Source organism: Oenanthe melanoleuca, chromosome Z (genome assembly GCF_029582105.1).
Source record: "Oenanthe melanoleuca isolate GR-GAL-2019-014 chromosome Z, OMel1.0, whole genome shotgun sequence".
NCBI classification, from domain to species: Eukaryota; Metazoa; Chordata; class Aves; order Passeriformes; family Muscicapidae; genus Oenanthe; species Oenanthe melanoleuca.
The window spans coordinates 50,340,950-50,353,009 of record NC_079362.1 but is presented as its reverse complement, the minus strand read 5'-3'; the positions used below and the strand labels follow the sequence as shown (position 1 = coordinate 50,353,009).

The 12,060-nt window shown below is 36.0% G+C and overlaps 1 protein-coding gene across 8 annotated transcripts in view; it reads left to right on the top strand.

Annotated features, from left to right (window-relative positions):
• The window catches only part of SMARCA2 (SWI/SNF related, matrix associated, actin dependent regulator of chromatin, subfamily a, member 2), a 114,962-nt gene extending 103,145 nt beyond the window's left edge, over positions 1-11,817 (top strand). For 5 of the 8 annotated variants that reach the window (XM_056513048.1, XM_056513051.1, XM_056513052.1 and 2 more), the window contains exons 30-34: positions 3,589-3,697; positions 4,902-5,003; positions 8,915-9,047; positions 10,147-10,289; positions 10,924-11,817. In XM_056513048.1, coding sequence (XP_056369023.1) covers positions 3,589-3,697; positions 4,902-5,003; positions 8,915-9,047; positions 10,147-10,289; positions 10,924-10,959 — 523 coding nt within the window. In that variant the 3' untranslated portion in view covers positions 10,960-11,817. The remainder of the gene's footprint in view (positions 1-3,588; positions 3,698-4,901; positions 5,004-8,914; positions 9,048-10,146; positions 10,290-10,923) is intronic. The other 3 variants (XM_056513054.1, XM_056513055.1, XM_056513056.1) reach the window with 1 other exon arrangement.
• The last annotated feature ends 243 nt before the right edge of the window (positions 11,818-12,060 follow it).

The window sequence follows — 12,060 nt, the reverse complement described above, 5'->3', positions numbered from 1 at the left end:
AGGTTCCTGCATTTCATCTCATCAAAGACAATACTAACTAAAAGGGTGGAATTATATGCTTGTATGCACCTTGTAAGCAGTTTGACAGAAACAAGAGAAAATCTAAAACATTGCACACAAATATTTTTCTAAACAAAAACATTTTCTAAATAAGCAATGTTTCTTAATGCTTTTTTAATCCATGCCGTATGCAAGTGTTTTTAATATGAGCACACATGGGACTAGCATGTTGAGCTGATGCAGTAGCAATGAACTGTCACAGTTCTTTTGCAGTCAGATCTTTTAATTTATTCTGGTCCTTCTTCCTTTCAGCACGTAGCCTGCTAGTTGCTAGGCAACCATAAGTGATTTTTTTTCTTTCACTGCACATGATTTTTATGTGGTAGTTGTTGTGGTTATTATTTTCTAATTACATAAGTGGGCAAAAGGATTAAAATCAGAGTTGCATTAATAATTACTAATTTTCACCTACTGTATCCACAACATTTGAGATTGTTAGAAAAGATCCCATTCATTTATAGTATGGATGCACATATACAATGGGAGTGCAAGATGGTACTTCATTGTGAGAATAGGTTCTATAAAAATGATAGAACAGAATAAGCTGTTCTTGATCTGAGTAGACAAAATCAGGTTGTAGTCTTCCGTTGTGCCCTTAATGCTTTTCCTTTCATGGCCTTAAATGTTTTTCAGTAATTAATTACATCAAGCAAAAGCTTGAGGATTTTCTATGGCATTCTTAGTTTAATAGAATGTGTGAACAAATCACAGTTGGCTGGTCTTACGCCTGGAAAATAGAATATTGCTGTATAATAATTAATGAGTTGTATTTTTAATATAAAATACCATATAAGGAGGGTGTGTGGATGTAAAGAGAAAATAATACAGCTGTGAGATTAAAAGTTATAATCATCAGGAGCTATTTCAGTAGGACAAATAAGCTAAATGTGTCTTAAAACTTGATCAGAATTAATTTATTAGTGGCTGTTTCCTTTTTACTGAAGTAATTCTCTTCAGTATTATATTCTAAAGCACAGTTGAAGAATCCCAGCATCAGTAGTACAGTAATTTTACTCAAATAGAAATTTCTTTTAAGGCTGCTGAAATAAAACACATCAGTGATAGTCCTTCTGTATAGCTAATCCACACTCATACTGTAGCATAGTGTAGGCAAGTTACAGTGTGCTGTGTAATGGTGCAACAGGATATGCTTTGTTTTGCTTTGCTTTCCTCAGGATCAGTGCCTTGCATGTATAGGGTGTGAGCTGATCTCTTACTGAATAGCTGAATTCCCCCTGGGCTTCTATATAATGCTCCTAAGGAGTCTGAATGTCTTGCAGATACAGTATTTTCCACAGCATTCTATTATCATTTTATAAACAGGGAATAGAAACTTAAATTTTAAGATACCATTTGGGCACCAGAGATCCAGTTGCTGATTTTCATAGTGTTGTATATGTTCAGAAGAAACGCTGTTTTTCTCAGTCACAGCTGTTACTGCTCAACACTTCCTTCTAGGAACAAAAAAAAATCAAAAATGCAGTCCTCAATTTTCAAAGGAATAAAAACACACATTCATTTACTCAGCTGTGTAGAATGTATATAATGCATTGCTTTTCCTTGCATCACTTCCAGTTTCACTTTGAGAGGGCGGTCTGTAAAGAGGACAGGTTCCATCATGTAGCATGACATAGACCCTCACGCAGGTCAAGAACAAGACTGGTGCCTTTAAATCCATTGTACAAACACTTGGGCTGGGGAAGTATGAAAGTAATGAATTTGTGAGTCTATACCAAAGAGATGGCAGGTGCAATGCCCAGTATTTCAGTTATTTGCTGGCAGGAGAGAAATAAGTAAAACTTGGCTATGACAGTTACCTGGCCATTTTATGCTTTTTTCTATTTCAGTAACAAGGTTCTTCCCAAATAAATTATATCTGTTGTGTGAAGTTGCTAGTAGCTGCTACTGAAGGTGCCAGTGGTCTCTGTGAGTATCTATCCCAACAGCTGTATGAAGTACATGGACTTCTCCTCTCTGGGGCAGGGGTGCACTGTGCGCCCACTGCCCTGTCTCACCTGCAGCGGCCGCGCAGGAGCACGCTCAGGTGTGTGCCACAACCTTGCTGAGACCCAGGAGGCAGCTTGGCAGCCTCTGCTGAGGACACAAGGGCTGCTGCTGCTGCTGCTGATTAGCAGTCTGCAATTAGGGTATTTACGTTATTGTCCTCTGTGATGGAAGGAACAGCATTGTCTCAAGACCAAACTGAGAACAATAGAAAATCATGGATTAGGTGAGCACCAGATAGTTAGGAAATTAGGAAAATCTGTTTATTCCTTCTTGTAAATTTTTCTATCAGGTCCATAAGAAAAACAGTACCTTCTCAAATTATGATGTTACCTCAGGCATTAATAAATGCATACTGTATAGTAAGCATTCATTACTTTCATAAAGGGCAGAGCTGTTGCCAGCTTTCTGCTTTTTATCATGCAGGAGAAAGCCCAGGGGAAATCAGTACTTGGTAGCCTTCTTGCCCAACTCCTGTGGAGTTTGGTGATCCTGAGATACTATCTGAAAATTCAGCTGAGTAAACAGGGCCTTATTGGAGTAGCTGGGAGAGAAGAAAGCATGTGAATGTGAACTGGGAAATGCTTGTCAATGCTGTGTGCAGTTCTTCACAGGACTGCTTTTTTCTGCTACATTGTGAAAATTACATGCACATGGGGAAAGAAGCCTGATTAAAAAGAACACAAAACCAACTAAACCATAAGTGTCATCAGCACATTTCATCCTAAGGTGACTTACAGCCATGTATTATTTGGAAGATGACAAATAAGAAGATTGAAAAAGATCCTCTATATGAAAGTGTTACAATAGCTATTAAAAGAAGATAAACAATGGGAGGTATGGGAATCTTGGAAAGTTTGGACATGTCTAAGTTATAGCCAATGTTATGACAGTATAAAAGTTTTATAGAAAATTTATCACTTTATTTCAAATTAATGAAGAAGTACAGATGGCATTTGTGATTTTCAATATAATTGAAATGATCATCCCAGAAACCCAGCAGTCATTAATAGAAGTTACTCATTTTTTGTTGTTGTATCAAGGTACTCTAATAGCAATCAGGATATAGTATAATGGAAATCAGTATGGTTTGCTCTAACGAGGAATTACAAGACTAGTTGTATAGTGATCAAGAAGGAGACAAACTTTAAGAGTGACAGAAGGGGGGAATTGCTAAAAATTACTGAATAAAACCAAGGAAACAGCAAGAGTATACTCAGCGAAGGACTGTGGAATTCAGATGCAAATCCTGATTCTTTATTCATAAAGCCTCCTATAAATAGTCATCTCTAATGATGTTAGATATCAGTGACATATTAATGATACATTAAGACAATGGTTTCAAATTTCAAATGTAAGGTAATTATCTGTACCAAATTTAAAAATCAGGGTTCTCATTCTTTGAAAGAAAAGCTGTGATTTTATTCTATTACTTAAATTTTTTTCTTATTATTTTATAGTGTGTGTGTGTTTTTTATGTGAAAGTTATAACAATTATTTTCAGTATGGCTTTGTTTTCCCCAGCAGTTCAGGACGGCAGCTAAGTGAAGTCTTCATTCAGCTTCCATCTAGGAAAGAACTACCAGAGTATTATGAATTAATTAGGAAGCCAGTGGACTTCAAAAAAATAAAGGTAAGGAATGGAGGAATTTTGAAAGTGGAGATTCTTCCATTTCTTTCTTTTTTACAGAAGGGTGAGCATAAAGCTGTTTTTAAAATAACAATATTAATGTTTCGTGCCACTTGTGTTGGTGGATTAGATTTTAAAAATAGTCACACACCTTGTTAGTAATTTTTTTTAGTGTATATTGCAGTGTATCAAGTGATTTCAAGGTTAAATCAAGATACAGTAGTGACATAGATGACATCTCAGTGCCTTTTTGCAGATACCTGAGTGTGAATCTGTCAACAGTTTTGGTAAAAACACACTGTTGACAAAGATTTAATAGTTCTAGTGGAATATATCTATTCCTGTATTTAAAATCATAGAACCATAAATATCCTGAGTTGGAAGGGACTGACAGATACCATCAAGTCCATCTCCTGGCCCTGCACACCCCAAGAATCACACCATGTGCCTGAGAGTATTGACAAATGCTCCTTGAATTCTGTCAGTTTGGTGCTGTGACTGCTTCCCTGGGGAGCCTCTTCCAGTGCCCAGCCACCCTCTGGGTGAGGAACCTTTTCCTGATACCCAATCTAAACCTACCCTGACACAAATTAAGTCCATTCCCTCAGGTCTTATCATTGGTCAATGCAGAGAAAAGATCAGTGCCTGCCCCTGCACTGCCCCTGGTGAGGAAGTTGTATGCTGCAATGTCTCCCGTCAGTCTCCTTCTCTCCAGGCTGAACAGACCAGATGACCTCAGCTGCTCCTCACAGGGCTTCCCCTTCTAGACCCTAGCCTTGTATCTTGGAAGAGGCAGGTCAGATCCAAACAGAGTTTAGTAGATGGAGTCTTACCAGCATGTTGCACCTTGGGTGATGTCATATTTCTATAACTTTCACTTGTGTTACAGTTACTGGATTTCTTTACTAGAAAAACAGAACTGGAACTTCTTTTGCCGAAAGAGCTCCATTGTTTTTAACCCTTACAGTTGCAAAGATGTTGATTAATTTTTTTCTCTTACCTTGATGCATTTTTTGAGTAATATGCTAACATGGTTGAAGATGTTCTATGTTTTAAATAGATACTTACCTTGATGCTTAGGTAAAATTTTTAAAGATAAAGCTTTTAATGTACTGAATCAAATATTAATTCAGTTTCTTCTCTGCTGTTCTTCTTTCTACACCACTGCCATCAATAATCGTCTTCATTTCCTCAACAAATGCAACAGGAAAGAATTCGCAACCATAAATATCGGAGTCTTGGGGATTTAGAAAAAGATGTCATGCTGCTATGTCACAATGCACAGACATTCAACTTGGAGGGATCTCAGGTCTGAATGAGTTCATTTCTGTTACATTTCTGTTACGGGTTTCCCTATCTAGTGATTTTAGTGCTTGTTGATCATTATTTTTTTTATATAAACTCTGTGTCAATTCTTACTTGAACTAGAGAAAAATGTCCATATTTTTATAATCCAGAAATCACTGGACTTCTGCAGTGTATAATTTCAGAAAATTTATTTTTAGTGCTAATTCTGAGATTGGTTTTTCTGACCTATGTGTACTTTAAAGCTGCAGTAAGACTATTTGAATTCGTTGTAAAAAGGTGGATCACAGAAGCAGTAGATGTAGATGTACAGCTCTAGGACAGGATGTTGAGGAAATACATCATAGAAAGCTCTTCAGTTCTGCTAATGGAAGCTAAAAATTCAAGCTTGTCCATCAGTGAAAATGTATATGTATAAAGATATATGAAGCTTTTCACCCTCTGAAGCCTCTGTTTTTTAAATCTTCCTTTATTTTTGAAAGGTCAGTGTCCATTTTTAAAAACAGTAGGAATCAATCCCAGATGACTCAGGTTTAGAAGGCAAACTCATCTCAAACAGATGTTTGGCACGCATTTGGGCTCAGAATCTGGAACAAGGTGCTGATACAAAAGGAAAAACTATGGAATCTAGATGGTAGATACTGAAGACAAACAGATAAGAAAGTTGTCTCACAATACAGTGAAACACAGTCTTGGATGATTACTTTTGTAGATGAGATCCAAGAAGTGTGATGCAAACACAATATTCAGTTAAAGCAGAGACCATGAAAACAGCTTCCATAACATGCAGGAGATAAAAGATTTGTTATATGAAGCCTAAATAAAAGTAAGCTGAAGGATGATGCTGCCCATAACAGTGTTTTGTTAAAATTTCTAAACATTAGTGGTAACATTTAGCTAAATTAGGGAATTTGTTAAATTTTGAGAATGAACTATGAGTATGGAATTGATTATGAAGAATTTTTTGATTCAGTTCATCATTTAGTGATTATTTTTGATACCAAGAAACAGAAAATATTATTTCTGTAATATGTACCTGTAATTCTTTACTGTCTTCATTTACATGGAAACAACTACAAATAAATGAATTAAAAATATTTATTAAAGTAAATTAATTATGGTAGAATGTTTGGGACATAATTTGCTACATGTCCAGATGTAACTCTTCAGTTTACTGCTTGTTTGTATAGAAGTAAAATGACTGTAAGTATCTAATTATAGCAAGAGGAGGGAAAAAAGTGAAGTAAAGTTAACAAAAAGTATAACTGAGACTTCAGAAAATGGTGGAAGTCAGTAAAAGAGGAGATAAAAAGAGGCAAAGAAAAAACAGTACTGAAATGGGAAAAATTAAAAAATTATTCCCATCAGAATGACTCTACATGCTTATGCAGAACTGATCTCTTCTACCAGAGATGGTAGAATTGAAAGGAGTAATCCTGAGTGGATAGAAGTATTTATAGATATTGCTGCTCTGTTTGGAAATAATCTAACATGTATCAGTGTTGTAATATTATTTTCTGTTCCAATGAATCAACATTAATTACCAGACCTAATATTACCTTTTATCTCATAAAGCCCAAATAATGTGTATCTAAGGTTATTTCTTTTTCTTTTTCTTTTTTTTTTTTTTCCAGTTAAGTTCTCATACCGTTAATTTTGATTTCCCCTGAGTTGTAAGACACTTCCGCAGTAGTCTTCCAGATTTCCAGGCTTCCTTGGTAGCTTTGTGTTCTTTGTTACATTTCTGGTCTACCTTTGCTCTGACATACCAACTGACTTCAGCACATTAGAGTATTATTGTGTGCACTCAAAACAAAAGGGCTAATTCAGGTAGTTGTTCAAGCACACAGTGAACTTCACAGACTACAGAACACTTCAAGTGCTCTGTTATGTGATGCATGCTGCTTTTCCATGGAGCAAAGCAGTTCCATCTGAGATGGAGTCTTATTCAGGGTTTTCAGGGATAGATTGACTTTAAGTGTTAAGGCTTTGGTCCTCAATGAAGCCTCAGTGCTTTGAAAGAATTTTCATGTTGTAATAGTCAAATGACTAGTACATTTGTATGACTATTAGATGTGTATGGGGTTATAAATGCTTGTGTGTCTCTTCAGACAGAAGATGTCTCATGAATATTGTAATTTGCTGTGAAGTTCTTTTGTTGGTGCTTCTCCCTTTTTGAAGGAAGTTCTACTGTCATTGTTGCTTGCTTTTTAGAAACCTGTTTGAATTGTGCTCCTGTCAAAATAATAGAATTCCTATTTTCACAGCTTTTCATGAAGTAGCCCATGGGTTTTTTGTGTATCAAAATAGATATGTATACTACAAGTAATTCCACATAAAGAAAGTTAAAATAACTTTTGAAGCCGCTGTATTTCATTGGGAAACTGTTTGAAAGTCTGGGTCACATTGTCTTAGAAACATGTATTTGTGAGGAAGACCAGAAGGGTAGTTGAAAGCCATTCCCAAGAATAATTGAATATGCTAAGCTTATGTATATGAAAAATAAATCGTTCTCAAGAGGAACTTGGCAGGTTCTATCAATAGCTGACGTGAAAAGAAGCAGGTATAAGAGCAAGTCAATTGTTACTTGACTTCAAGGAAGGAAGTTCTGGAGTCTCACAGCTCACTAACATCATAAGACAGGAGAGTAGCTTTCTCAAATATTCATGATTATTTTTTATAGAGGATAGATATATTAAAAAATTACCATGATTGAGAGCAGTCAAACATCTCAAAACAAAAAGCACAGAGGAACTCACAGAATGGGGAACAATCCACAGTGAAAGGCAGTTTTTCAAAAAAAAATCACTTGATGGTCAAGTGAAAAAAGTAGGAATTGGATATTTCATGTTAAGTATTCTGAATAAACTTCTTCTAATTCAGCTTGTTGAACCCACAAAGTATTAGAGCACTTCTATCACATTTAGCATACAGACTGCATAATGGCAGCCAAAAGTCCTTCCATTATCTTTTCCATATTTAGTGTCCCTTCATACAAGAAAGTGTCATTTAGCCAGAGGAGTAGAATGACAGATGGCCAAGGTTTATGATGATGATAATTATGAAGATGATAAAATCAAATGCAGTCTATGACTCTGTACTTTTCTAGTAATTATTCTTAATTTAGTCCTGAATTGTGCAGTGCTTGTTTTCTGACATTTTACAAAACAAACCACACAAGGTCATTTATTCAGGTGATGACAAAGAATCAGATACTCAGCAACACAACAAGATTTTTACTGTGTTAATCTAAGAAATGTATTACAAGCCAAAAGTAGTCATTCTTGAGAGTCCCCTCATGCTGGAGGTTAAAGAGAAAATCTGATGTACTCAACATACTTTAGATACTACAGAATGTTTGAGAGCAGATGTTCAATTTTAGAGCAAGCCCAAATTTTTTTCCAGTCCTTTTAGATCTGAGAGGAAGCAAGGGATGAGCTTCTTGGGATAAATTAGTTTCCTTGTAGCCTCTTTTGATTTCAGAAAAAAGATAAATAAATGAGTGTTAACTCTTTGTCATTATTAACTGTATTGCCAGATGAAAACCCATGTTTTAATTAAGGTGCTTACTGCTGAAGTCTGTTCCTTTGGCAGGTTTTCAAGGGTGTTATGATCTGATGAAAATGCACAATAGTTCCTATGGTAGGAGAAATAATAAGAAAAACATTAACTAGATATTTTAGATGTAATACAGTGTAAGAGTTGTTTCTTTGCAGCTCACTACTGACAGATTTCTTCATTTAGAGCATGAAGATGCTGGTATTTCTTGTACGATTCATGCAACAGACATTATTACTTGGTATTTGAAAACGACATGTACTCTGTAGACTTGCACTGAAAATTTAGGTCTATGATGTGAATTTCTGATTCTTCTTGACTTCATAATTCTGACAGAGATTTGTACCTGTACTGTAGATCTATGAGGATTCCATTGTTCTTCAGTCTGTGTTCAAAAGTGCACGACAGAAGATAGCCAAAGAAGAAGAAAGTGAGGATGAAAGCAATGATGATGAAGAAGAAGATGAAGAAGAAGAATCTGAATCAGAATGTGAGTTCCCTGTGAAATGCTGACAAGGAAATAGATGTGGGGATGGAAGAGCAGGTTTTGCTGCTTCTGCATTGGAGACTGATGATAAGGTTCTATTTTCCATTGCTTGAAGTAGTTTCTTACTAAGGTTGCTTGGGTGTAACACTGTTTTGGTCTTTCTACTTCAATTTAAACTATTGTTAAGCCAGAAACAAATCCTAGAGGTCCTGTGTGGGTGCCCATAATTGTTTATAAGCCCTTCAGGGCCAGTTCATGCTGTTTGTAAATGGAAGTGCCTGTAAAGGCTAGAGACAGTCTTTATTAGCAAGTGGTCAACCTTCAGGCATGGTGTGATATACACCTGTGTGATGTGAAAGTTCATCACATGGTTAAGAACCAGATGAAGTTGAAAACACTCTTCAGTGTGACAAGGACAAATGAAACTGATTGTTTCAGAATGGTTATTAAGTCCCTGCAGATTTGGAAGCATGATGAAGTGGAAAAAGGATAGATCCCTTTATTGCGCTTTGTACATCTATCCAAATTCCAGCTAGCCCTTTTCTCTGGTTACAGAAGCTGTAGTACTTGGCCCTGAGCTACCCTTCCATGTGTGTCACATACGTGTGCTAAAGCATGCAACTTCATTAGCTCATTTGGAAATGGGTGGATAATCTGGAGTCAGAATAACATGTTCTTTAGAAAGGTATCAAAATTAACCAGTAACCTCCACACAGCATTTCTGTACTTTAAAATATAAAAAAGGTCTGTTTTTACAAAGGCTAAACATTTCTGTGGTAAGAAAGAAAATATTTTTAAAGGTGTATCTTCTCACAGGACCATATACTACCTGTGCACACCATACATTCTGTGAAGGAAAAGAAGATGGGTATGGTCAGTTTAAGGGTGGTCTTTATAGTTTAATATATGTTGTTGTTAAAACTATTAAAAACAAGAGGAATAAAAGCAAGTACCTCTTGCTTTGTTGTTCCACAGTCCATGTAAAGTCAGAGGGGAATGCTGTTTCAGGCTGCTACCAGAGGTGAATTTCTGTGAACAAGAGACAGCATTTAAAGTTGATAAGTGAATGCTACATTAATGTACACTGTTAAACTTTTTGCAGCAAAATCAGTGAAAGTCAAAATCAAGTTAAATAAGAAGGATGAAAAAGGTCGGGAAAAAGGAAAAGGCAAGAAGAGGCAAAGCAGAGCAAAAGCCAAGCCTGTCGTGAGTGATGATGATAGTGATGAGGATCAAGATGAAAATGTAAGTTTTGTTCAGTGAGACTGTGGAAGTGGTTGCAGTGATTGCGTCTCTACCCTGTCCTGCTTGCTGTCAGAATTCTCAACTATTCATGCTTAAGCACATATTTAACTTGTAGTGATCATCCTGAGAGAATTAGGTGGGGATATTAACTGTATCTTAGCGTGCTTATGAGATCTGGTCCCAGTGCTGGAAGACAAGAAGTCTGAGAAGTTTGGATCTTACTTCGAGCTGTTCTACATTCATTGAACCTTTAAATCTCATGGTCTGTTCACTTTTGTCCACCGATGAAAAACTTACAGCTTGATTATTTTTTACCTTTTTTTTAGTGGGTGCTTCTATTATTGCAACAAATGAAAATAGATGTCTTCCCAGTTGTTTCTAAATGTCTGGATAGAAAGAAAAAGCTGGTGTTTCCTGTCTCTCTGTCTTCCCTCTCTAAAGAAGTCTGCAGTAATTAGATGAAATTTCATGAAAGAGAACTACTAAATAACACAGTACTTTCTTCAGGCTATTTGATTTATCAGTTTAATTGTCATATTTCTTCCTCATACTTCCTTTTATTTTTCCTTCTTTAACAAATTCCACAGAATAGCTGGAAAGAATTTCTGACTTGTCTTGTGTCTCTTACCTCTAGGACCAGTCGGAAGCAAGCGGAAGTGATGATGAGTGATCCATAGGGTTTATTTTCTTGCCAGAACTGACCCCTTCCCCTTCTCTTCTCTTTTCTCCTGTTTTACACCCAGTGAATTCTTTTTGTCAAATAGACATCGGGTTGTTTCTGTATTCTCATTCTCTATAAATTAGTTTTAGGATAGTGCCAGACAAACATACGATATCATGGTGTAAAAAAGGCAAAAAAATGTAACATATTGTGACCAAATGGGCCTCAAAAAACAACAAAGAAACCTTCTGAGGGAAAATGTGGGTTGATAGTATATTTCTATGGGCTGATTTTGACTTGGTAATGGTTTGATTGTGCCTGGTTTTATCATTTGATAAGGTTTTTTTCAGTGGCATCAGAAAGGCAACAAAAAGAAGTCTTTTGTAGCATTGATAACCAGGAGAAGTCATTAAAAGCCACTGGTTATTTTATTTTTCATCAGGCAGTTTTCAAATTTTTCATTTGTCCTGTATTGGTTTTTTACACTGTGGTACATATATGCGACTTTGTTTAATAGCTTATGAATGTTCAGTAGTTAGCTTTCATACACCTTGCCCCATATACGTTTTTCCACTTTACGCTTGATGATCTTCCGAAAAAGGCTTTTTGAATTGTATCAAATTTATGTCTACTGTAAACTTTGCTTAACTTTTTTTTTCTCTATTAAAGAAGTTGGTTTAAAAATGCTATTGAATATTGCAATCTATATAGTGTAACGTATGGCTTCTTTCATCAGACTGATCTTTTATGTTACCAATGTGGATTATCACCTTTTCCCTAAAGTGTACTTAATCTTTGCTTTCTTTGCACAATGTCTTTGGTTGCAAGTCATAAGCCTGAGGCAAATAAAATTCCAGTAATTTTGAAGACTGTGGTGTTGGTGTTTTCCTAATAAAGAGATAATTTAGTTCAAAAGATGCCGCCTTTTGTTACGAGTTCCACAAAAATATTTCTATAGGAGCAATGAGAGGGCAGGAGTAGGCACACCTGCAGGTAGACACACCTCCAGGTCCTTCCTGGATGTAGCATTCAAATATCATAGAAGTACCTTCTGAGATGGAGAAAAGATACACAATACATGTTAAATAATAATAAAATTGAAGTAATAGA